At 40.9% G+C, this 26,147-nt stretch overlaps 2 protein-coding genes across 2 annotated transcripts; both read left to right on the plus strand.

Annotated features, from left to right (window-relative positions):
* Nucleotides 1–282: 282 nt before the first annotated feature.
* Nucleotides 283–2,870, plus strand: LOC148326102 (putative G protein-coupled receptor 148). Its single transcript, XM_088311319.1, has 2 exons — nucleotides 283–479; nucleotides 1,637–2,870. Exon 2 carries the CDS (start codon nucleotides 1,687–1,689, stop codon nucleotides 2,647–2,649), a length of 963 nt encoding a protein of 320 aa, XP_088167445.1. The 5' UTR covers nucleotides 283–479; nucleotides 1,637–1,686; the 3' UTR covers nucleotides 2,650–2,870.
* Nucleotides 2,871–7,142: 4,272 nt separating this feature from the next.
* Nucleotides 7,143–9,584, plus strand: camk2n2a (calcium/calmodulin-dependent protein kinase II inhibitor 2a). The gene is made up of 2 exons (XM_088312174.1): nucleotides 7,143–7,463; nucleotides 8,124–9,584. The coding sequence occupies exons 1-2, from the start codon at nucleotides 7,295–7,297 to the stop codon at nucleotides 8,192–8,194; spliced, it is 240 nt and encodes a 79-aa protein (XP_088168300.1). The 5' UTR covers nucleotides 7,143–7,294; the 3' UTR covers nucleotides 8,195–9,584.
* Nucleotides 9,585–26,147: the final 16,563 nt, after the last annotated feature.

A 26,147-nucleotide genomic window follows, 5' to 3' on the forward strand; every position in this document is an offset into this window, starting at 1 on the left:
AAATTATCTTTTGCACAAACAAAACTCGGACATCCTTGGAAAATGATGAGTCATAATATCCTAATATTCACTTGTAATTCTACAACTTATACAAAATATAATTCCGCATTTGCGTGGCCTTGTGAAAATCTTAAGTCAGCCTTTAATTATTATTTTTTAAATATATCAAGAGGCCTACACTAACTGCGTCTTTTAACTCCAATGCAAACTAAAAGTCCAGTTTCCCGCAAGTTCCTTCAACAATTATGTGATGCCGCTGGAAAAGTAAAAAGCGTTTTGTAAGTAATGTTGTTAAAGCTCCACCCTGTTACTATGTGACGGCTAAGTGGCCGTGGCTTGGCTGCATCGCCATAATCATCTGTTCGGGTCAACAAGGAACACATCAGATAAGCTCAGGCGGCAGAAAAACACCCTGTGATTTACACAAGATTTCAGCTCGAATGGACGCGCGACGTGCACCGCGCTCGCATGGACGTGAGGTAAGAAAAGGCAATTATTTGTAGATAAGGATGTTGAAGTCTTAATAGATATATCGATTTTCATTATTTTGTCTTAAATGTTTTATGGTGTAATTTAGATATCCTGATAGTACTTAAAAGTCACAATATGTGTGTATTGTATTGATATTTTTACAATGGATGTTTTTTTTTTTTTGTTCCCATCAGCCTCACAATGAATTAGACTTTGCATATTATGAGCAAGACTGACGTCATATACAGAGGGCTGAGCCCATCTTCAAACTGCATACATTTAAATGTTATATAACACACGGTGGTCCTATTATCTCAAAGCAACACCCTTCTGATTTGAAATGTTCCAAATGGCAGTTTTGTTTTCAACAGATCCATTTATGTCAAAGCAAAAATATCACTGCAACATAATCATACAATTGCGCAATTTAGGTCATCTGGAGCCGTTAAGACTTCAGACAGAATCATTAACATGACAAAAAACAAATATAATTCCCCCCAAAAAATATACTTTCCAAAGATTAAAAGTATTAATGAGTTACAGATGTGTTTTGCAAGCCGAGCTTGACTTTGTCTGACCAACCAATCAAAAGTCTGCAAATTGCTGATTTTGTTATCGGCCAGATAGTTGGCCCTGAGAGGCAAATTTGAAATCAGACTACTTAAAGCAGGCGTGGGCAAACTACGGCCCGGGGGCCGTTAACATTTTAATCCGGCCAGCCGAACTTGAAAAAAATTAAATAAATAAACCTTGTTAATGTTATACTGGGGTGTGTCAAAGACGTATATTTTGCAGGTGTGAATGAACTCCAATGAATTAGTTTGAATGTGATTGTCTAATTCTAATTGAAGCCCCTGTTATAAGAGGGTGTGTACACTTGTGCAAACACAGTATTTCTTTTTTTTTTTCTTTTTTTCTCGCTCCAAAAGTTTTAAAGGTTACAGGTGACATTGAATGTTCAATTTAAAAAAAATGTTGAACATGGTCTCATTTTATCACAGAAACCTGGCATTTAAACAGGGGTGTGTGGACCTTTTACACTTACTGTAACTGATACATGTTTACAAACCATATACTGTATTAAAAGAATGCTAATTTTCACATTTACTGTCCATATTCTGAGATGATCCCCTTCATTAACAATGCTGCTACCATCTACCAACAGGACGCTGTTGAAAGAAAAACTTGAAAAGCTAAAGAATAGCGAAAGCCAAAATGGCCACCGAGCCCATCCTGATTACCAACCTGACACTGGAATGGGTGGCGAGCCTTCGACGGTGGCACCTGGAGCTCTTCTTCATCCCCACCACCGTGGTCACCCTGGCCACCATGCTGGTGAACCCCGTCTTGCTGGCGTGCATCTTCGCCTCTCGCGCTTTACGCCGGGAGACGCGCTACCTCCTGCTAGCCAACACGCTGGCGGCGGACATGCTGTTCCTCACCCTCAACCTGGCAACCGCCATCCTCAACGCGGCTCAGGCCGAGGTCCCGTGGCTGGTGTGCGAGCTGGTCACGGCCGTCACCGTCACGGCCTACTGCTGCGCCATCCTCACCGTCACCCTCATGGTGGTGGACACGTACGCGGCCGTGCGCTGGCCGCTGCACTACCACGACCTACTCCCGCCCGCTCGAACCCACAGAATCCTGCTGGGGGCGTGGGTGCTGGCGGCGAGCTACCCGTTCACGCTGGTCATCCTGACGGAGATGGAGAGGGAGAACCTGTACGGGAACGCGGCCGTGTGCCTCGTCCTCATCTCTCTGGGTTTCATTCAGGCCAAAAACACGGCGGGGATTAACATCTACTTCTTTGTGGGCGCTCTCATCTGCGCCGTGCTCATCTTCTACTGCTACATTCGCCTCTACATGGAAACCCGAACCCAAGGCATCTGGCAGAGCCGCTTTTCCAGAGCGCGGGTCACCGTGCTGGCCCACGGGTTTCTGCTCCTCCTTTACTTCGCCCCCGGCTTCGTCTTCACCCTGGAGCTGCTCCTGTTTCAGAGTGAAAACGTGAGCCAGGATGCCCGAGTGTGGCTCAGCACGGTCAACATGTGCGTGTTCATGCTGCTTCCCAGGGCCTTTGCTCCTTATCTGTACGGGCTGCGCTACCGCGAGATCTCCGACACGCTACTACAGCTGCTGCATCGCCACCGAAGACTCAGCCAGATCACTGTTGCGTAATCACGTTTAATTTAGTGATGTCGGCTAAAAACGACAATCACCATTTCTTGGAATCCGACGGTCTGACGCGTGTCCAATAATGAAAGTTTAACGATCGATTCAATGCCCCGAGAATTAAATGGAACTGGATGAATGAGCATATCCACAAGCACCTCCGATAATGTCTCCAGGGCTTGCTCCGAGTTTTTATTACTGAACAAACGAAATGCTTTTTAAAGGGCCGATACCGATACTGATTATTAGAAATCATGGAGGCCGATAACTGGTATTTGAAGCCGATATTCATGTGTTGAAAAAAGGGGTAAAATGGTGTAAAATTTTTGAAAAATAAAAAGTCCAAAACTTGACTTTGTTTAAATGCCTTTGAGCACATATTTATTGAACAACTTTCGTGATTTATAACATGTTAAAGCAGCCCAATCTGCTTCTGCAGGCAGGGCCACCAGCACAGCAGTGAGAGAGAGAGAAGTGTGCTGCACCCAGCCAAAATAAACCGACCCAAAAAATCTCTTGCACATACCAAAACAACTATCACACCCAAAAAAAAAATCAACACAAAAACCTCTCACACAAAACAAAAGGACACAGGCAGGAAAAAAAATCTCTCACATACCACCCCTCATACCAAAAAAAGTCCAACAAAAAAAACCTCACAATACCAAAAAAACACACACAGCAAAAACCCCTCACATTCTACAAAAAAAAAAACATTGCACACACGCAAAAAACTCAATGCGAATAAAACCTCATACAGGAAATAAAAACTCATCAAGGAATTCTTGTGCATACTGAGAGACCACTCACAACCTAAAACAAATGACACACAAAAAATACTTTCACACCTAAATAAAAATGACAATGCAACATGCAACAAAATACTCTCTCACCCTCGCCAAAAAACTTGCCCTCACCAAAACACCCCTAATCTAAATCGACTCTCAGTCCTACCACACGCAACAAAAACTCTTACACACAACTCTTCCTCATAAAACTCACACAACAAAAAAAAAATTTAAATCACCCAAAATATTCTCACACCCATCAAAAACACTCCCCAAAGACGCTCTTATTCTCACCTAAACAAATAAACCAGTGAGGATAAGTGGTTTGGAGAATGAGTGAATGAAACATGGTAATAAATGTAATCCTGAAAACTCTGAAAAGAATTTACAGATAATCCTTAAAAAAAACGATTGAAAAATGACATGTCATTCCTCTCCTACCACTAGATGGCAGCCTTTCTTCATATATTGGAACGAAACAACCTGCCAGGAGAAGCCAACGGATGCTTTCCAGCCAAATCGCATTTAACTGACGTACACTTTGAAATGCTCTTTAATCCCGTTTGATGACTGACAAAACAGTTTGGACGACGTGATTATTCTCTAATGGGCAGCAGTTTCACGGCTGCACACCCTAAATTTCTATTGATGGAGGCAGTGCGAGCGGTGCTAATTAATAACTGTGCTCGTTTGGGCCATTTATCTTGGCGGGAGATTAATATCCGTTGGAATAAATTCTGGATTTGGACTTGTGCCACATCACAATAAACATTCTTGATGGCAGGTCATCAACAAACCAGCAAAGCATTTCATTCTAAATGTGAGTGATCATGATTTTAAGAGCCCGACACTGGCAAGTCCCCTTAGTAAAAGCGGGATTTTCAGTTTGCCATGTAATAGATGTATAATGTTATGTGTTTTCAGGTCAACATGGTAAAGCTTTGCTATAGAAACAAAGACTGAGGTGAAAAAAAATTACGTGTCACAGATTTTCAACTGGACTAAATTCCCCATCACTCGATGTGCTTGTGTGTGTGCTCGTGCGTATGTGTGTGACAGCGCAGGGGCGGATGTTTGACAGCATCAGCAGCCGCTTTGACAGGAGTACCGCATGCAACGAGAGAGAGAGAGAGAGAGAGAGAGAGAGAGAAAGAGAAAGAGAGAGAGAGAGAGAGAGCGAGAGTGCGAGAGAGCGAGAGAGAGAGAGAGAGTGAGAGAGAGAGAGAGAAGAGAGAGAGAGAGAGAGAGAGAGCCGGTGTCAGCCATGTGCTCAGGGCGTGCAGTGAGACGTGGGATGAGGTGACCTACTTTAAACACAAGACACTTGTCAACAAACCAAAACAGCATTGGTCACCTTCTAGGCCTTCACACGGGGTTTCATTTATAAGAACATTGTATTATTATTTGCCGTAAATGCTTTTTCTGAATGCAAGTGTTGACAGTGTTTCCTCACAGTGAACTGGGAAATTCACCGGTTCATTGATTTAGGAAGAAGAAAAGTATTGCTTTGGTGTTACCTTGGTGTCGAGGAAGCGTTTTGAAGCCAGTTTAGACAAAATTACTGTGGTATCGTGGTTCCAAAAACGTATGTTGCAATAAATTCAGATGCTTCATTTGGACAAAAGTAGTGCTTTGCCGCCACGTGATGGCGTCTTGGTGCGAAGGAACTACGTCGGAGTGAGTTGAGTAGTTTCTTTCTGACAAAAGCAGTGCTTTGCTACTATATTGTTGCATCATAGTACAGAGGAACTATGCTGGTGTTGATGAACCTCATTTGGCCAACGATAATGCTTCACTGCCATTGTGTGACATCTTGGTGCTAAGGAACCATGTTGACGTGAGTTGAGGAGCTTCATTTGGACAAAATGTGTGGTCTATGACTTATGAAGATTTATGGTGCCGTTGTGGTTTCTTTACACCTGATGCTGCATTATCACAGTGTCACAAACACCGTTGATCATTGTGAGCTGTCGGGCGAATGAGGCAAATTTGTTCAAAAGTATCTTTCAAGGTGCTAACCTCGTCGTGCATTCTCAATATAGAGAAAGAATGACCATTTTTCTTTCATATCACACTATGTGAAAATTCGACTGTGTCTCTCCCACCACCACTCAATATAAAGCTCTATAATGGCAGATACTCTCAGGATCAATCCTGACTCTCCCTCTTGGCTTGTTATTGCTGTTTTCTCGGCTTTTAGATCAGAAACGTGTGCGCGCGTGTGCGTGTGTATACTTCCGCATCAATAGGAGCTTTTTGAAAGGAAGGGGGGGGGGGGCTGGGTTGTGACTCAGCATGTCGGTGATTCATTTGTAATTGGAGGCAATGATTCAAGAGCACACACGCACACACACACGCATACTTGTTCCTTGTCAGTTGTGCACTGCTGATTGAGTGAGGTGGATCATTACGTGTGCCGTTTGCCAAAGTGGAAAGAGAGAAGCCGGGAAGTAAATCACATTGACTCCGACTGAGTCCAATAATGATGGAATTGACGGCGGTTTTGCGTAAAAAAAAAAGAGAAAAAGTAGAGTAGAGCATGGTGGCCTTGCGGCACCAAGCCAGTCAACATCTCTCTCGCGCCCCAATGCGCAGCTTGTGTCTCATACTGATGACATCATAACTGTCCCTTGTTTGAACCCAGCATGAATCAGGTGATCTGATGGTTGGCAGCTGGTGGCGGGAGTTTGCTATCAAGTGGACGAATAACCGTGTGATGAAAGAAAAATTATTGAGAGCTGTGACGTTGGGTAATGCATCTCTGAGTATCGTAGCAATCCCAAAATGCCATGCCAGCATGCCCCCTAGTGGGGAGGTTTATTTATTTAATTTTTTGGGGGTGGTGAAATCTATATTTTGTAAATGTTCTTCAAAAACAAGTCTTCGGGCTGTTTATTGCCACTCTCAGCTGACAGTGACTGCCAAACTAAAGAAAAAACAAAGCGAATTGCAAATTGTGTATTTAAAACACACAGGGTTCCCAGTTTGGGTTTGGACAAGACACATTTATTTACATTTTTTAGGTGTTTGGTGGGGCAATATCTCCGTTTTTCTATTTAATAAAAATAATATTTAGGGTTTAGCTTTCATTTCTTTATTTTTGTATTGTATTTCAGCGGGCATTCATTATTTGCCAATTTTTGCTATTCGCAGGCCGGTCCAATTTCTTTCACCTGCAAATAATGGGGATCCACTGTATTTAATGCAATATAAAGTATAATATTATAAAGTGTTTATTTCCTCATTAAAAAAATTAAGAAATTAACTTTGTATCTTAAGGCACACCTGTATTTCCCCTGCAGACTAACTGCAACAGGCTGCGGGCTCCAGCCTACTTGCAACCCTAAAAAGGAAAATCAGTATGAAAAATGGATGGATGGGTAAAAATCATGAACAAAAATGTATCAATGTTGTATTTGTTTTGACTCAGCAGAGCTTCAACAAGAATAGCTTGAAATCCTCCCTTTCCCCCAGCAGTTCCATTTCTCGCCTGTTGAAGGCACTGTTGCACCGCCACAACCCCAACACACACATAACCGCGTACACACTCGCTTCTTCAAACCCGGATGGATGACTTCACCGCTCCGCCTGGGTTTCCTTTATGATCCCGGGATCTTCCTCCTCTCTCACCAGACGTCAGCCAGCAACGGAGGAGAGCGCACGCACTCTTTCTTCATCCACGCATCTTCCAACTGCAGCTGCCAAACGGGGGCCACCCAACTCACAGCTACCATTGAAACCCGGGACTTCCATCAAGACTTCCATCCAAAAAATAAAATAAAATAAAAAACATCGTCCCTGACACGACGGGATCTAAGGCTGCACAAAGGACGACTCGAATCTACTAGTAGCCGTCTGCCAACATGTCCGAGGTGTTGCCATACAACGAGGGGAAAATGAGCGGCTACGGCGCGGACAGCGAGGTCAGCCAGATGTCCTTTACCTGCGGACTGCAGGACACAAGCGCCTTTTTCGCCGGCTCGCAAGCCAAGAGACCCCCGAAGCTCGGCCAGATCGGCAGAGCCAAGCGAGGTAAACGGATGTCAAATTGTTTTTCGTTGCTTTGCATTTTTGGCACCAAATATTTATTGTATTTACACTCAATTAATGCATGGTGTAGTCTTGTGATGCGTTCAAGGACCAACTGGTGCATTTGTTTAAACGTGACTACTTGATTGTTATGTGGTTTACATGTGATCTTGCGATGCAGTATTATTATTTGGCCACTTATTTGACTGTTTTGATTGTTTGTCAGGTGGTTTACATGCGATCTCGCGATACAGCCACGAACAACATCTATTTTTTAAGAGGCCACTTGATTATCATGCAATGCGACCTCGTGATGTATTCAGGAACATGAGAACCACACATTTTTTATGTTGTCACGTGATTGTTTATCATACTGTTTCCCTGCGATCCCTTGACGCATTGAATTTCCAGGAACATATGTCTTAATTGTCACTTGGACTGTTTACACGTGACCTCGTGATGCATTCAAGGAGCATTTAGTAAATTTGCCGCATGGCTGATTTTCATTTGCGTGTTATGCGTGACATTAAGCCTAAAACCGGGGGAGCTCCACTGCAGTTGTTTTAGGTGTACTCCCTTGTTTTCTTTAAATGCCTTGTGATCAATGAATTTAAAAGAAAAAGATAAAGCTAATAAAATGCATTTCCCCCCCCCCCTCCACAGTGGTGATCGAGGACGACCGAATAGACGAGGTCCTCAAGGGGATGACAGACAAGTCGTCGCCCGGCGTTTAAAGACCCCCCACAGAGCGATGCCTTGCAGACTCTTTTCATTTTGATCACCGATTTGAAGCACTTGTCGGCTGTGCATGTTGGAGGATTGCAGAGGGAGAAGAAGACGACGACAGCGACACGCGCAGTCTGGATGACGATGGGATGAAACGCGGCGGAGGAAAAGCAAGCTAAAGAGAAGGATGGAAGAGGAGTGGGAAAGATTCATCGTGGGATATTGCTGGCAATCCTCCAAAAACGAGTCCTGCTTTTTGTTTTCTTTTTCGAGAAGAAGAAAATCCCACCCCCCCCCCACACCCTGGCTGGTACCGAGACGGCGACTGTGGCGTCTCGACGTGCGCTGACTTTGTTATGAAAGACGATGGCTGAACTTGTCATTAAAACAAACACCACCACCCGCCGCTATGTCCTTGTCCCCCGTGCCAGACGCAAGCAAAAACAAGCGTCGGGATGAAGCTCGACGTTGTACAGTAGGCTCCGTTTGCAGAAGCCCCCTGACCCCCCCCCCCCCCTTCCTTTGTGTAGATGGTGCATTCAGGGGAGCTGTCCTTTCAGCACTGCTCCAATGCATTCCTGTTGCTTCTCTACTGCTTTGGTATCCCTCCCACCTCGTCCAATCTTCCCTTTCCCCCCCCCGACAGACCAACCAAACTTTCAAGTCTACTTCTTATTAAAGGAGACCAGATTGTATGTAAAAACATATATCCGAGGATGGTGCAATGTTAATATTTTCTGTAGTGGCCGCAGGTTTTCTTTCTGGCTTTATCCACCAGTGGTTAAAGTGGCAGGTTCGTGTAGCTGCACCTGCACATATCTTTGGCGCTGAATGAAAATATAAATGCAACATTTTTGTTTCAGCAGTCATTTTTCATGAGCTGGACTGAAAGATTGGTGACTCTTTCTACTTACACAAAAAGGCCATTACTCTCAAAAATGGTTCACAAAGCCGTTTAAATATATGTTCTCTTTGGCCGAGATAATCTAATTAGATCTAATTAGAAAGCATGATTACAGCACAGGTGAGCAGCCCCGCCCACTCCAAAATGTGCACTTTTATTACATTGGATTGGATGAGTTCGGCAAAGAAAAAGTGCTCACCAATAATACTTGAGAGAACCAGGCATTTTTGTGTACATCAAAAAAGTTTCAGATCTTTTCGTTTTGCTCATGAAAAACAGGAGCCGAAATCTAAATACTGCGTTGCTATTGTTTGTTCAGTATATTTATAATTATAATTATTTGCATTAAATTATTTAACAAACGTTGGCCAAAATGTGGAGATTTAAGTCACTATCTAAACTAATACGCAGAACGTTCGTTCTATACAGTGGTACCTTCACTTACAAGTGCCCTGATTTATAAACATTTCAAGTTACAAACCATCGCTTGCTCTATTTATATATATATATATATATATATATATATATATATATATATATATATATATATATATATATATATATATATATATATATATATATATATATATATATATATGGGTTTTTTTTGCCTTGTGTTGCGAGCAAGTTCAGACAAGTGTTCAAAAAAATTGAAGCAATTAATTCATTGGATGAACTTGAATTGAATGCTTGCATGTGTGGACACCCCCCCCCCCCCACACACTCCCACACACAAAGAGGCAGTTATCATCTGCTTTATGCAACTGCCCCCCTCTTGCCCCCAAACCACAAAAATCTTGCTTTGTCTCATAGTAAAGTGATAATACAATATCAGAGAGTGCGAGGAACAAGGTCTATTTTCATATCCTCACACTAAAATAAAAGATTACATGAGGTCATAGTTCAGTTTTTCTAACCCTCGCCTGTGGGCAAGGAGAGCCATTTTATTGAACGGGACAGTGAAAGACAAAAAAGGCAAAAACGAGAGCGCTCGAAAGGAGCTGCTGTCGACCACAACTTGTGCTCAGTTGCTCAAATGGATCGACAAACCTGACTTGAGCTCACTAAGCCACGCCCCTTAAAGGCACCAACATACAGAAGTGCCGACAAATTAATTATACGTTACGTTCTCTTGTGTTATGTTTTATACAATATGTGATTTTTTTGCACAAATGGGATTTCAATTTTTTTTCAATGGGGAAAATGTATTTGAGCGTTACAGACTTGGTCACTGAACGAGATCAACTTGTAAGTCAAGGTAGCACTGTACGTTGGATATTCTTATTTTGCAATTAATGGTGTTTTACGTCATGCATGAATTTTCCCTCCGGTGCCAACGCAGGTGCCGCCACGCTTACCCCCTCCCGGCACGCTTGTTTTTAAACAGAAAGGTCATATTTGTATTTTTATATCTAAATATTTGTTATTTAAATGATATGCTCGGATATGGTCTTACAGTTCATCAACAAAAAAAAGTTTCTACTTGGGAGAGGACGCGGGGAACGAGACGACGTTCATTTTTTTTGCTCGACTGCTCTCGTTCGATTATCAGAGCTCGGAGGTTTTTTAAAGACTAACTGAATGTGTCTGGGTTTTTGCACACATCGATGTTCAACTATTAGTAAGAAATCGTATACTGTGACTTGAGCTTCGTTGATGAATTTGTTAGAAAATGGCAGTTTTAGAGTATATTGCACTGTTTACGAGTACGATCAAATAACACGTCGTTATTTGACCCATTTTGAACATGACGGTTTATTTTTGTGTTTTTTTTTAAGTTGGTTTATTTTCTACCATCATTTTAAAGAAACTGGATATGGTTTGTTGTGCATGAACCCTTAATATTTTCAATATCGGAACATCATTTTATGAAGCAAAAAAAAATAAATAAAAAAATCTACAAATATGTCATGACATTCTAAGAATGAGTCATTGTATATTATGATGCCATTTTCACTGTATTTGGTGAACTAATAAATGGTGAAAGAATGAAACCCGAAAGATTCTGTCTACTTTTTTTTTGCAATATATTTCAGTCATGTGATTTATTGAGGCTGTAACACGAGAAGGTTACAGTGGAAATAAAAAGTCTACACACCCTTGCTCATTAATACATCTTTTTGAAAGGGGAAGTAAAATATTAACAATGATAATGTGGCTGCAAAAGTCTGCACACCCTCTTATAACGAATTTGGCTTTGTTCAGATCGAACTGACCACATTCAAATAGCCCGGCACCATTTAAAGTGCCTTTAATTAACGCCAAATAAAGGCCGTATTAAAACGTTTAACGGGCCGCATGTGGCCCCTGGGCCGTAGTTTGCCCACGCCTGCTCTCATAGATGCTTCCAACTGCCTTTCCAGTTTTCATCCTTTTTAGTGCCTTTCTAACATCTTCCTTACCAATCATTGTTACTTCTTGGTCTACCACAATTGTCCCTTCCACTCTTCTTTTGCTCTCGTCAAAAATATATACAGTACGTATGTTAAAAATAAAGTTAGCAATGACATCCGCTAGCCAGAGCTGCACTGTGTTTGTTTAGAGACTAAAAAGCGGGCTCAACTCTGCTCTGTTATGTAATATGTTTCATAAGGGAAACCATTAGGGTAGGACAGAGCCATAATATTCCGTAATTACCCTTGCATTTGATTATTAGGCTATCATTTTTCATGATAAATTAGTTATGGACGAAGAAGTATGGGGAGTGAATGTAGCAAGTTTTTGCTCGCCACATAGAATGATGTCCTGGGTCGGATGTGGCCCGCGGGCCTTTCGTTTGTATTCAAAAACATTTATGTGTGGTATATGCCGCACAAAACGTCGGCAATCAAAACGATTCACAGTAACAACATAAACTCGCACTTTAGTCAGACGGCAGCTTGTCAACAAAAGCATCATTAAGGTTAGTGACCATACGCCCATCAGCGACATTATTGATCGCCCCCATAACATCTGTGCTGCACTGCGTGAACACACGGAGCTATTGATGTGTGTGTGTGTGAGTGTGTGTGCGTGTTTGGGACCCTGCACAGCTCCACTTATCACACGAACGCAAGTAGCCAGTAGCGCACTGACATATTAGGGAGTGTGGACGTTTGGTTGTGTCACATCCGCTTCATATAACCTTGCTGTTTCTTCTAGGGTTCACCGGAAGCCACTTTTTTTTTTGCAGGGCTTTTTTGAAACGGACAGCTATTGCTTTATGCTCATGACACACACTTCTGAAATCACCAATGATTCTTTAAAAGGTGCATTTTTATACTGTAAAAATGTGTTTATATGTGTGGGTATAGTTATTTAAATAAAAAAAAATAATAAAATAAAAAATAAATGAATAAATAAATAAACAAACAAATAAATAAATAAATAAATATATAAATATATATATATCTTTATATATATATATATATATATATATATATATATATGTGTGTGTGTGTGTAAAAAAATTGTGGGTCTGTAATGTTCTCTTTCCACTGTTTCAGTGGTTCAGCAGCCGAGCATCGGATAGCCACCTCTGTAAATGTTAAGAGTCACTGTAGCCTGTGTGGTCATGTCTCTAATACACACAAAGCTTTTCTCAGTTCATGGCTGGAAGTGAGCGCAAGCTTTGATCTGATTTCACTTTAACCCCCACCGGGCGAGCGGGCTGCCAATTTTTATTCCTCCCCCAGTTACATAAGCACGCCATACAGTATATTGTGCCATTATGCTGCCCCAGGAGAGACGGGCAGATATGCAGCAATGTTTGCGCTCGTCTCCAGTGCAACTAATGGCTTCACCATTCTAGTGAGCCGCTCCATGTTATCGACTCTCCTCGAGCAACCGACTACAAGGCCTGGGACAACATTTGTAAACCTCCGGGGCTTATTCTTGTGTAGTCGTGACCATATTTAATATGACTTAAGTTAACATTGTACAGGTCATTCTTCTGGGCCAAAGATGGAAAGTGTATTACAAATTAGGCCTCTATTAGATTTGTTGTTTACACAAACCAAAGCAAGCCAATTATTAAAGAAAACGTGTACAATTTATAACTCTGTTATGTATAAGTGGTTTCTTATTGTTTATGTGGTACCCGGTATTTTTGTTAATTTCAGACACGAACGTTCCGGGTTTTATTGTAACTATATTTACTTCAGTATTACTCACCCACAGTTATCTTTAAACGAGACATGTGACACAGGAAGGTAAAAAGACTTTTGGGCCTCGCATGCGATGGTTTTGTTTGACTTGCGTGAGTGCTGACAACACACACATGCTCAAACGGACGCGCTGGAGGCACTCGGGCCAATCAATAGAGAGAGAGAAGGGGTGGGCAAGCTAGTGAGAAGAAGAGCGATGGAGTGAGAAAGGCATCGAGTTTGCGGTAGATTAGTGCTGCTGCTGCCCTTGGCCCACAGAGCATGAAGGACAATTGGCAAGGGGGGGGGGCGTAGGTGGGGAAGTAGGCTGGTTGTCAAAAATGTAAACACAAAGAGCTGCAACACAAAAGCTGATATTGGAACACAAACGGTGCAGCAACACATTTAGACATTTTGGGAATATTCAGATATGACCACTTTAAAATAAATACATAAATAATCCCAGCTTGTAAAAACATTCTTTTTAATTATTATTTTTTAATTGTGTCGTTACATTTGTGTTTTTAAAGTACAATATCTTAAAGTGCTATTTTTCATACTTAAAATACAAAAAACATTTTGGGGTTGTTTTTGGGAGAAGGCTGGAATGAATCCATGGCCTTTCTGTTCATTTCAAAGGGGGAAGATGAGATATGCTTCATTTGAGTCAGGGAACAGATTCAAATTGTATCTCAAGACAACACTGTAAAACTCATCATTGTGCTGAATGCAGTTGTTGCAATTATGCGCGAGCGCCGTTTGTTACTCATCGATGGGCCAGTCCCATTTTGGCGAGCAATCAAGTGCGTTACTTATGTCCAGTCGACTTCATAATTTAGTTTTGATCATTTTCATTGCAGAAAATCAGATTATATAAAGAGAGGATCCTTGAAATGTAAGCAAAGGATTCAGCCCTTTTTCAGAAATCTCAGAATTTTTTTGGGGGGGTGCCGTATTATGTAAAAAGACAAAAATAATTAAAGAAAAAAACAAAACATTTTCCACCATTGCCTATAACCTGCACAATGAAATTGACCGAATTGAAAAACAAAATCGTTTTGCGAGAGGAAGTGAAAACCAAACCGAAACAATGTGCTTGCAGAAGTGTGCACACCCTCATATAACTGGAATGTGGTTGTGTTCAGAACGAACCAATCAACAATCAAACTCATGTTAAAAGAGTCAGCACACACTTTTGCAACCATTTAAAGACTCTCTAATATAGCGCAAATAATTTTCAGATGTTTTAGTAGGCTTTTCCTGACTTTTTTGTTTTTTGTTTCCATGATTTTGCCAAGCCTTACTTTTGGCCCAAAAAAATAAACTTTGAAAAAAAATCTAAAAAAAAAAAAAAAAAAAAATGGATCCAAAATGTTTATTTATTTATTTTTTTTTAAATTTTTTTTTAAACCTGACATTTGCACAAGTAGCCTTTTAACTATCCACTGTATTTTTTTCCATGTGTCTCTCTGTGCAGCCCGGTACCGGTTCACATTGGTTGTGGAGCACTTTTTAAGAGAATAAAGTTCCAGCGCATGAGACCCACTCTGCGGTTACATAACGCGAGTCCAGTCAAGTTAAATGTCTTTTACGGGCCCTGTGTCATTGTGCATCAGTCAGCCCATCAGAGGCACCCAGCCTCCAAAGTCAAGCTTCAATACTTTATGTAGAAATACGCGGAGGGAAAGACGAAAGCTAGATGAGGGCAATAAGCAAGAGCAATTGCGGTGCAATGTGAGACGACAAATGCAGAATAAATACAAATTGCATTGTTGGCCACTCTGCGGTTGTATCAAATCCCCCCCAGGACCAATGACTTACATAAGCCCCCTCCTGCTGGACGTCCTGCCTGGCTTAATAGAAGTCAAGCTGACTTTCAACCTTCCAGGGCTTTGCACCCATTTGTAACCATGGAAACCAGACAGCAGCCAAACTCTCCAATGAGCACGTTCCAAAATAAAGCAAAAAAAAAAAAATCATTGAACTTTTTGGGCTGCAAAGGCATGAAATGTGCAGCTTTTGTATGCTTTATTCTTGAGGCCATAGAACATTTTTGCGTTCCTTCTGTCATCTATTGGAAGAATTTGATTGTTTTACCTGCATGTTATTATATTTCACTAGTGGTAGGCAGTCAAGGCTTTCTCTGCTGGCCTAACATAATCAAGAAATCATAATCATATTCTTCACCTTGATGTCATATTATATCTGAGTGTTGTATTTTTAGGTGAAAGTTTTTGTCCAATCAGAATTCCGCTAGCTCGGATTTCATAATACCAGTAGCACGCACTATTAGTCCGAGGCCTTCAGATACAATCGTGCGGGCGACTTTTCTGTGTGAGTAAGGGGGGCTTTTACAGTTGATAGACAGTTGCGATAGCCAATCAGATCACGAGTTGGTTACAGTGAGCCCTCTCGCTGGCCTTACAATGAAGGTGATGAACATGGCTTGTGATTGGATACTCACTCGCAAGTGGGCAGGGCTATGCGGAATCAACACACCCGAAAGTCGTAACTGGCGACTGTTCGAAAATCTAAAATATATTCTTGCTGTTTTAAACCACATTGGCCGAGGGAGAGGGAAAAATGTGGATTTAATTGCAGATACACTTGCAAGGCCATTTTCAAGATGGACGTTTTAAGAGAAGCTAGGTCGTCCAACACTCAGTACTTTGCAAGTGTCTTTCTGCATATTATTTCTCCAGCCGTGGTGTCATAAACGATGCTAATATGAGGGGGATTTACGAAGTCGGACTTCACTGAAGGCCCAGGTGTGAAATGCACGGCCCGCCGCGGTCACATCACTCCATCAGAAGGCGCTGGTTTGGATTAGCATTAAAATAGCATTTGAAAATTAATCGACGTGGTGTGATTCTCTTTGTTTTCTGTTTAATTTGACAGTAAACATTTTGGCAGTCGCTCGCTATGTGCCAGACTGCTGCTTGTTTCGAAGTGAGTTGAGCCACCTGCCACCATACAAAGCAAAGCAGTATTTGGCCCATTACTCACAAATAGACCCTCTCGGTATCATGTCAGACCCAGGAAATGAAACAATGTTTTTATATATGATGTGACAGTCCCATAACTGCTGTGTGAAGCCGATACATATTGAGGTGATGCACATTTCGTCCGCAACTGTTCGCATCGCCGTTAAAGGAGAGGAGAACCGCATGAAAAATCACAGGCGAGTCTTAAAAATAGCTTGTAATTACATCTCGCTGCGGGATTAAAAATAAATGATTTCTCCTTTATTAATGTGCACCCCAGTCACCACACTTCCTGTCTGTCCGTCTGCACTCCGTCGAAATACCGAAGCAGCCCTCGAGACTTATCTCTCAACTGTTCTGCGCGCGCGTGTGTGTGCGTGAGGCTATGACAGATGTGTCAGCGGCAACATTCCGCCATATGCAGCGCTTGGCGAGGAGGCAGACAACGCAGGCGGTCGGACTCGACAAAATTTGGTGGTGATTACAAAAACAGCTTGCGACCGTTAAAACCGTTTACGTCTTTGCAAGCTTTGGCATCTTTTATCGAACCCTGACGACAAAGCGACAGGCGCTACGTGGGCAAACGCGCAAATCTTCGGCGCTCAGTGAGATACGGGCTGTCGTAATGATTTGAAATAAAAATGATCTTTTTCAATTTAAAAGAGTTTTCATTTGTCGTAATATAGGTTAATATAGTTAACAAATACTAATTAAGTAAAAAAAAAAAAGATGATAATTTATTTATAATTATAATGAAAATGTCCGCCATTTTTTTTTTAGCTCAATTAATATCACATATGCGCTTTCATGGTTCATTTTAATTGTATTAACTTCGGTATTGCTCTGAAAAAGTCGCTGTTTAAGAATTGTGGTTCACAAAAACAATACTTTGGAGAACATTTGTTTCAATTGGCACTCAAAAATGAAAGGAAAAAAATGAAACACGGATTCATGTGTGTGGTCTCCAGGCTCGGCTGTTAGTAGCACACCGGCTCCGCCCCCTACTCCATCCCGTGCTGCGCCAAGGGAAGACGAGCACGTGAATGCTTTCCGCTCACATGATTTATCTGCACCGGGAAGCAGCCTGAACATGAATTATTTACTCGTCACTGTGACAGGGAGAAAAAGTGAGATGTGAATGTCAAATGAATGATGTCATGCACAAGAAAAGGGACAGGACCAGTTGGAAAGGCGCCATTATGTGGACTACAATCGACTGCACACATTTATTAGCTACGTCTCCCTTCAAAAGTATAAAAACAGTGGCGTCAATTCCTTTATTATTTGCACAAGCAAGAATGCTGTTTTTTTTTTTTTTTTTTAATTTTGTGAGCTAAAGTATCTTTAGCGGGTAAAATGCATGCTCAATAGGGTTTAAGTCTTTTTTACCCCGTTGTTGCATTTTATTTGCTTTCTCAGCATCGCAATTGCTCATTTTTTTCCATGTCACCTCACACACGTACTGAATGCCACAGTATGAACTATTTTTTTTGTCAGTTTTCATAAACTATATAGAAAAATCGGTTAAGTCACACAAATGAGAAAAAAATTATTAGACATTTTTTTCATTTTTATGTTTTACCAGTTAACGCAAATTACATTTTGATCCGATGCCTTCAATGGGATAATCAGTAGAGTAATTGATTGTCATGCTATTAAATTTATTGCAATAACATAATTTTTTTTACCTTAACCGCAATTTACTTGTGAACCATCACCCGATGTTCCGGCTTCATTAGAAAATGACAAAACAAGAGCCTACCACTGATTTCACCCCGCCAGCTATTATTCATGACATCATCAATGTAGCACCACAGCCTTATGTCATACATGACTAGTACAGTACAGTAAAACAAGACTCTTTTTTTTTTTTTTTTTGCAATGGTAAAATTGACACGCTGACACAGCACATCCTGCTTTGTTCTCACACTCAGCAAGCAAAAAACATGGAAAATGTGCCGAGTGATGAGCATAGGGAGTCATCTTTTCACACAACTTTGCCACTTATCCGCCCACACTTATTTACATGCTAAGAATTGTTGATTTTTGTTTCGGTACGCCAATTTTGCATGCGAGAGTCCTGCACATTTTTTTTCAAAGTGTTTATTCCATAATGTGGCAAGACATGTCCTTAAAAAAATATTTGTAAATAACACGAGCTGAGGACACATGTGGTAGAGTTTGGGCAGCAGTCTAAAATTAAAAACAAACAAAAAAAAAAAAAACGCTTTTATGGCTTAATATGTCAGAAAATTGCAATCATCTGGTGACGGGTCTGTCTCATACTACGGAAAGAAAATCAGGAACAAGGTGAAAAGAAAATTAAATCAATCTCACTAGCACATGTCAACATCATAAGTTAGCGCACTCTATGGGACGGATTTGACATGCACGACTTGCTTTGCCGAGACTGGCACACGCGACATTGCGGCCTCGTCAATTATTCAGCGAGGTGGCGGAAGCTTGTGTGCAGGTGAGCTGACCTGTCTTCACGCACAGCAATGCGGGTAAGATGAGATCCTCATTAAAAAAATGACCCAGGAGGATTCCTCGGTCGTCCCAAAGCCTTGTGACAACATTCAAATCAGGCAATTTGTGGAGTTCAAAATGTGGCCAACAGGTCATAGGTGTGATTCCATAAACCAATTTGCGTCTCAAAGTGGATTTTGAAAATGCAATCAAGTATCGTTTTGTTTTTTTTACTTTTCAAGTGACATATTTATTTATTTAAATTTTCAATTAAATTTCTCAAGTACAGTTCAGTTGCATTTATCTTTTAAGTACAGCACATTTGGAGATAATCTCTTAGTTTAATTGTATTTTTATTGAACTTCTCTGCAATATATTAATAATAATAATAATAATAATAATTAATTATTCAATCATTATTTTAGTTGTCTTTTCTGAAATTATTCACAGCGGCAATATTCAAACGGCATAATGTTATATAGACTTATGATTCTAAATGCAGATATCTTATTTAAAATTTTCATACAAAATCATCTGCTCAAAATGAACAAAATGTGCAATTTCCTCATTTTTAAAAATCATTTGTGCCAGTCAGTAAATGACATTCCAATAAAAATTGCTCTGGCTCTGTCGGGAGATAAATTGGAAAGAACCAAGCAGAAGTTCCGATCTGTTAACTTTGTATTCGTCATCCACTTCCAGAGTCCTTTCAAAACCTCAATATTAATATCTCCTCCCCGCATTTATTCTTTCTTCTCCGAGATGAGGTTGTGCCGAAAGATCCTGAGCATGAGCGAGACGTTTTTTTTTTTTTTTTGTCTGCAGTGGTCAGTTCGGGACAGACTGGCGCGTGGTCTCGTCTCTCACTGTGACTCAGCTCAACCAGATCGTTGGTGTTACATAATCTGTGAGATAGAAAAGGTGTGTCCTGGTCTCTCGGGGCGCTAAATGTGCACACTGGCGTCCGTCCCCTCAATTCAATCTTATAAAGTATCGGTGTAGGGTTGCAATCTTCACTGAAGCACGGACATATACTGTATAGCTAGTCGAGTATATAAACGGGACAATTATTCAAATTCTACGCACACACAAAAAAAAGGTTATTATTTGTCCGAATCAGCAAATTTGTCAGAGCATCTTATAGCTTTCTGAACTCTGGTTGATTTTCTGCGCCAATGTAGCAATGGGTAATTTACAAATACAGTGCCATAAAAGGCCAGAAGAATTGTACAATTTCAAGTTTGCTCAATATTTAAAAAAAAAAAAAAAAAGAAATACACCTCTAGTTGAACTAAACCTCACAATGTGTTCACATATAAGTCTGTTTGGCCATTTCTATGGAGTTGTTTCTTTTTTTTTTTTTCATGATGCGACCAGTGATGGCAAAAAGTAAATGTGTGATGATGACGACCGAACCAGATATGTAAATTATTGCAACTCTGTCCTGTGACTGCTCGGTAGAAAAAAAAGCGAACAAATAAGGGGGGGAATGTTCTATTTTATTTATTTTTTTGCTATAAGTAGTGGTTAACTTATTATTATTATTATTATTATTATTATTATTTTAATACAATTTGCCAAAAACGTTAATTAAGGTTTCATGGTGTTGACAGTTTGAACCTGGAATGGAATATGTAAATCAATTTTTTTTATATATGATATTATATTCCTTCAACTTGCATGGGAATTTTTTTTTTTTAAACCCAAAAGAATAGGCCAGGTTTTATTTACATTGAGATTTCAAAGGATTTTTGGTTCTGTCTCTCTTGTCATCTCTTTCGGACTCTAATTTGGACACTCTAATTTTCTAAGTCAGCCTTATGAATTTAAAATGTAAGTTACCTATTGAGTTTTGCTGATCTCATAAAACTGTGAGGTGAGGCAAACTGTACTCTGCCTCATAAAGACACTGCCATTTGACAAACGCATCAAAATTTCCCCCAAATGTCTCAATAAAACTGATTGACAATGTTCTCTTTGATTTATAGCAACTATTTCCTCAATCTTAATTTCCGCATTTAAAAACACATCCAAATACAATTGTTTTGACTGTTCCACTCTCCCTCCTTACGCAAAGGACTAAGGTCAAAACAAACTAATTGGCCCGATTGTGTGTAAAATGAAGCAACAGCTGTCGTCCATGCTTTTTAAAATTTTGCTCCAAATGAAAATCAAACCTTGAAATTTCACCAAACTCAACCACCAATTGAAACGGGATCTAAGGAATAAAGAAAGACCACTTTTCCAGTTTTCAATATCAGGCTACTAATTTAATGGCAAATACGCCATTCTGCTTGGCTCCTGAATTTGTCAAATCTGATCTGACTCAGCCGGTGCCATGAACCTCACCACATGTCAGATCTGCGGGTGCATGCGTGTTTGTATTTGACTCACTTACCTCAATATGTGACGCAGTGAGACGGGGGGGTGAAGACAACAATGGGGGGGGGGGGACTATCTCCGGACAGCAGACCTGCACGGCCCACAGCAGACTGTCCTTTAGAGATACCGCACTGCCATAGAAAACACACGCAGAGAGTCGTGAGGCTATTTGTGTTTGTACTTGAGAGCGCGCACACAAAAGCGCAGAGGTAGACGCATCGGAGGAGGTGCATGTGTTATTTAGGTCAAACTCTCATGTCATATTTCATAAATCCGCCTCCCGTCTTCTTCACGGTTGTTTACTGGTCAAACCGCCCACCTCCCCTGAAGAAGCGTGCGCTCAGCATTAGCCGACTCTCTGTTTCACCGAACCCGTAGCCCGCAGCCAGGCATGTGCATGGCAAAAACGTGCAGTAGAGGGAAAAATAAAAGGGGAGGGGAGTGAGGTCTCTGCTAACAAAGCTCATCTCATCTTCAGCTCTTCCCTTCAGGGCTTGCTCTAGCTTGCTTTTGTTTTTTTTTTGTTTTTTCCTTCTTCATCCTTGCCTTGAAGGGCAAAATGGTGACGGCTATGAGGCCTCCCCAGCCCCAAAAATGATTTAGTTGGTGCGAGCGTGAATTGGTGGGGAAGAGTCTTAGGCATGCCACAAAGGGAAACTGGAGCTCATGTGCACAAGTGCAACAAGCAAACATAATCCTGATCATGCTGATCCATTGGGAGATTTCGACACGTCGACACAGTGACGGATAACGCGGCGGTGGGGGGCGGTGAAATGGGTGAGGAGAAAGGTGATTTTAGTTCATGAAAAATAAAACAAAAAAAGTCAAACTGAAAAAAACATTTTATACATCACATTAAAAAATATATATGAATAGTACAATACCCCCCTGGGTGTTTTTGGATGTTGCACACAAGTAAAAAATAAATACATAAATAAATAAAACTAAAACTATACTAAAACCATTTTTGAAATAACCTAATAAAAAGCCACCCTGAAACCCAATTAAAACCAACTAAATTAAAAAAAAAAAAAAAATCTAACGATAATCAAAATTCCAAAACGAGAATAATAACTGGATTCCCGCTCCCTTCATCCTCCCCTCACCCAACTCACAACTCCCATTTCATCTTTGCCGCCCACACATGCACGCATGAATTATACATCTTAGACCTTCCCTCCTTTTCTTTTCAGCCTTTGCTTTGCTGGGAATGAACAAGCGCAGAGTCACTCATCACAATAGAAATGAGCTACATCGCCTATACATTTCTGAGCTCACCTCAAGTTGTTCGTCTGTGAATCTTTTGGCCGAAAATGACAAAAGACTCCAAGTGGCAAGATATTGTTTTTGTGTAACCTCCGAACCAAAAGTGAGGTTGCGCTTGAGGTCAAACGAACCAATGACCAGCAAGCCAAAATATGACACTGTCAAGCTAACCTAGCTAGCTTAGCTTCACAGTTCACACAGCTAGCTTACCTAGCTAACTTTAACAGATAAAGGTTAACATCGTAGATGTTGTGACTCTTATCTTTGATATTGTCATCAAAAAGATCATCCTTGAATCAAAATGTATTTTTATTTGGAGCTTGCGCAGTGACACTTGCTAAACATTGTAGCCTGAGCCCGAGCCTACTACTGGTGACAAAAAAAATAAAAAATAAATAAATATATATATATATATATACATATATATATATATATATATATATTTATATATATATATATATATATATATATATATATATATATAATTTTATTTTTTTTAAGAAACTCAAAGCCAAGTCGAGTCTTTCAGAAGTTTTTTCTAATCAAGACTCAAATCGTAAATTCAACCACTTGCGATAAATCAAGTCAAATGTACATGCGGGGAAGACTTTCCATAACAGCCGCTAACATTCCAGGCTAAATTGAGCTCTCTCAGTGGAGATGAAACTTCCTTGACACCAATTACGACATCAAGCATTAAACAGAATAAGCATTAAAAAAAAAAAAAATCTGTTTTTCAATGAATCAACGGGGGCTGCAATTGAAAAATCCCCCCAGACATGATCTGGAATTGTGTTCGTTGAAAAACGCAGAATCTTTGACACAATCCTTACGTTCAACTGCGTACCTCGTGATCACGTTCCACTATGCTAAAACGCTAACTCTCCTCGGCGCCAGCCATCGCCCATGTTTTCTCAAAGAACAAGTTGTGTGGGCTTGTCAGCAGCACGCTGTGGAGGCACACAACAACAACATCCAGCCTTTCAAGTTGCCGCATCTCTTCCCACCCTTCATACCACACGTTTCCATGGAGACCAAAAAAAAATAAAAAAATACAAGTTTGGTGCTGGTCACGATAATGTATGTAGGTCAGAACAGGAGAGCGCTCCAAACGGTAACAACAGGCAGCAGAAGAGTGGAAGTCTTGCCTTCGTTAGCTCGGAAAGTTTTATTAACAAGGCGAGCTGAAATCCATACCGTTGGAGAACGGGGATGTGTCAAGCAGTGTCAAAAAAAAAAGTGTGCCTTTGCAGCCTAATTGGTGTGTTGGTTTCAGGTGGGTGCTCAAAAGCCGGTTTGTATTTTAGGTCAGTAAACGTAGCTCAGAATTGGGTCGAGGCGGTGCTTTTTCAACGTATACCAAACTGAACGCATTGGCTGGGTCAGTTCCGTCAAAATGAGCTGGGCTGCACTTCAAGCAACTGAGAATAAAAATAAAAATGCCCCCACAAACCCTGTCACACTCAAGCAAAAACGCTCCCCTCTTATGGCGATCGGACACGGCGAGCTAAAATTAAAACCCTTTCTTCCTTTTTCAACGAAAATAACCGGCTTTTATCTCCGTTCCTATGGTTATATCTCACCCTCGCTCCCCGCTTCCCTCCCACAAGCTGCCTCCTCACCCATCCTGTCTCCTCTTTCCAGTGGGGACCAGGAGGAGAGTTTTTGCTTTAATTGCTCAAGTACTTTTCACACCGAGCCACACTTGAAAACACCCACACCCTCCCACTGTCAGGCTGCACAACCCGCCTGTCACGCCCGTGCGGGATTCTTGACACCACGGTCAAAGCAATGTACAATTTTGGGTCAATTGTGCTGAATCCAATTAAGAAGACTTTGCAATTCTTGGATGAAGAAAAGATGATGCACAACAAAAGTTGGAGGTGTTTGCTGTGGGAATTTATCCAGACAGTCAGCGAACGTGTAATTAATAATCTCATCTCGGAGAAGTTGAAGGATCGGAAAATCTCAGAGGAATCGAAAAAGTGGAGCAGAACGTGAGCGGTTGGTCGTGACACGTTTGGCAGCGTTTCACATTTGCATAATCTGCTCCCCTTTGGGTGTGTTTGCGAGTGTCGCTACATGACCTTTGACTGCCACTTATTATACAAACCAAGCACTCAATTGCATTATTATGTAATTATATATTAAGCTCTCACTGTTAAAACATGTGAGCGTGATTAGTTTATTGTGGCTATTAGCTTGTCCACAATCTAACTAAACAACAATTATTATATAACTGAACTAAAAAGAAGATAAATGAGACGAAATATATTTTCTAGTTACGAATAATGTGAGGTGGGTGAAGTCGATTAATCGATGATGTCACTCAAACTTTTGCTACACCACAAATCGGTTTCTCGTGCAGAACGAAAATCTCAAAACTCCGAAACGAACAAACACTCAGACTCAGTGGCGGGCCAAACATTTCACACATAGGCCTTCAGTGAAATTGTACTTAGCACGACCTAGCTTCTCTTGAAAGGTCAATTGTGAAAATGTATCTGCAATTAAATTCACACTTTTCCCTCCTTCATCCATTGTGGTTTAAAAAAAGCAAGAATACATTTTTAGATTTTTGAACGGTCGCCAGTTGCGACTTTATAGTGTGTTGATTCCGCATAGCGCTGCCCCATCATGAGTGAGTATCCAATCACAAGACGCGTTCATCACCTTCAACATAAGGCCAGCGGGAAGGTGTTACGGTCATCAACTCGTGATCTGATTGGCTATCGCAACTGTCTACCAACTGTAAAAGCCCCTCACACACACAGAATCGACACTTGCATGATTGTATCTAAAGGCCTCGGACGAATAGTGCGTGCTACTGGTATTATGAAATCTGCCTGGCAACACGAGCTAGCTGAATTCTGATTGGATAAAAGCGCTAACCTAAAAATTCAACACTAGGATATAATATAACATCAACGTGAAGAATATGATCATGATTTTTTTTTTTTTATTATGTTAGGCCAGCAGAGAAGGCCCTGAAGGCCTTGACCGCCCACCAATAGGAACCGGGGTTGACGAGAACAAGTGGAACGGAACCTTAGAGAGCAAGACATGCAAAAAGCATGCAAGAACACAAGATAAAAGATGAAAAATTAAAAGTAAGCAATACAACAAAAAACTTTTACGTGTTGTCAGATTGCATTTTTGTATTTTAACAAAGGTTTCTAAAAGTGGACCGTTACAGTGTCGGATTAAATCCCAGTTGAAGGCCCGGGAACCAAATGCAAAACCTGCACTGTAACCTCGCCAGGTCTAAATTCGGTCTTCCTTCTAATGGTGAGCCATATCGTGTTGGCAGCAACTGGAGGAGGAAACGAAGGAAATGGGCCAGTGTGTCTGCCCGCGCCGAGGTTCTCCCACAAGGCTGGAAAGAAGGCGACGGGACCGCAGCAATCTGGAACCATCCCAATTGTTCAGTAGGCCAGTAGAACAGGAGAGACCTGACAAAAGTAGAAACATATTCTTTGATTTTGTATTGAGGGACGGATGTCAGACACGATTTTGCCAATCCCTGGTGCATCTCGTCTATTCTCAAATTTTCTTTTATCATTTATTCCGTCATTTATTATTTTATTCGTATTCATTCAGCCGACTTTTTAATTTCCCTGAATTCAACCGCATACAGCGGATGACTTTGGACATGAACTTTTAGTTTGTCAAATTTTTGGCCCATCACCATTTCCTTACTTGCCTCGCTTGAGATTCTCGAATCAGTTCTTCTTCGGACTCTTTGGCACGTAAAGACGTTTTTTTGCCATTCCGACTGAAATCAATCCGAATGAAGATCCCTGCTCACCTGTTTACATGTGACGTGATCGAC

The sequence above is a fragment of the Idiotropiscis lumnitzeri genome, chromosome 12, assembly GCF_059441095.1.
Source record: "Idiotropiscis lumnitzeri isolate Australia: NSW breed Sydney's pygmy pipehorse chromosome 12, RoL_Ilum_1.0, whole genome shotgun sequence".
Classification (NCBI taxonomy): domain Eukaryota; kingdom Metazoa; phylum Chordata; class Actinopteri; order Syngnathiformes; family Syngnathidae; genus Idiotropiscis; species Idiotropiscis lumnitzeri.

Coding starts and splice junctions, on each gene's coding strand:
- camk2n2a (XM_088312174.1), top strand. CDS start 7,295: ATGTCCGAGGTGTTGCCATACAACGAGGGGAAAATGAGCGGCTACGGC. Junction 7,464..8,123: donor GATCGGCAGAGCCAAGCGAG/GTAAACGGATGT, acceptor CCCCCTCCACAG/TGGTGATCGAGGACGACCGA.
- LOC148326102 (XM_088311319.1), top strand. CDS start 1,687: ATGGCCACCGAGCCCATCCTGATTACCAACCTGACACTGGAATGGGTG.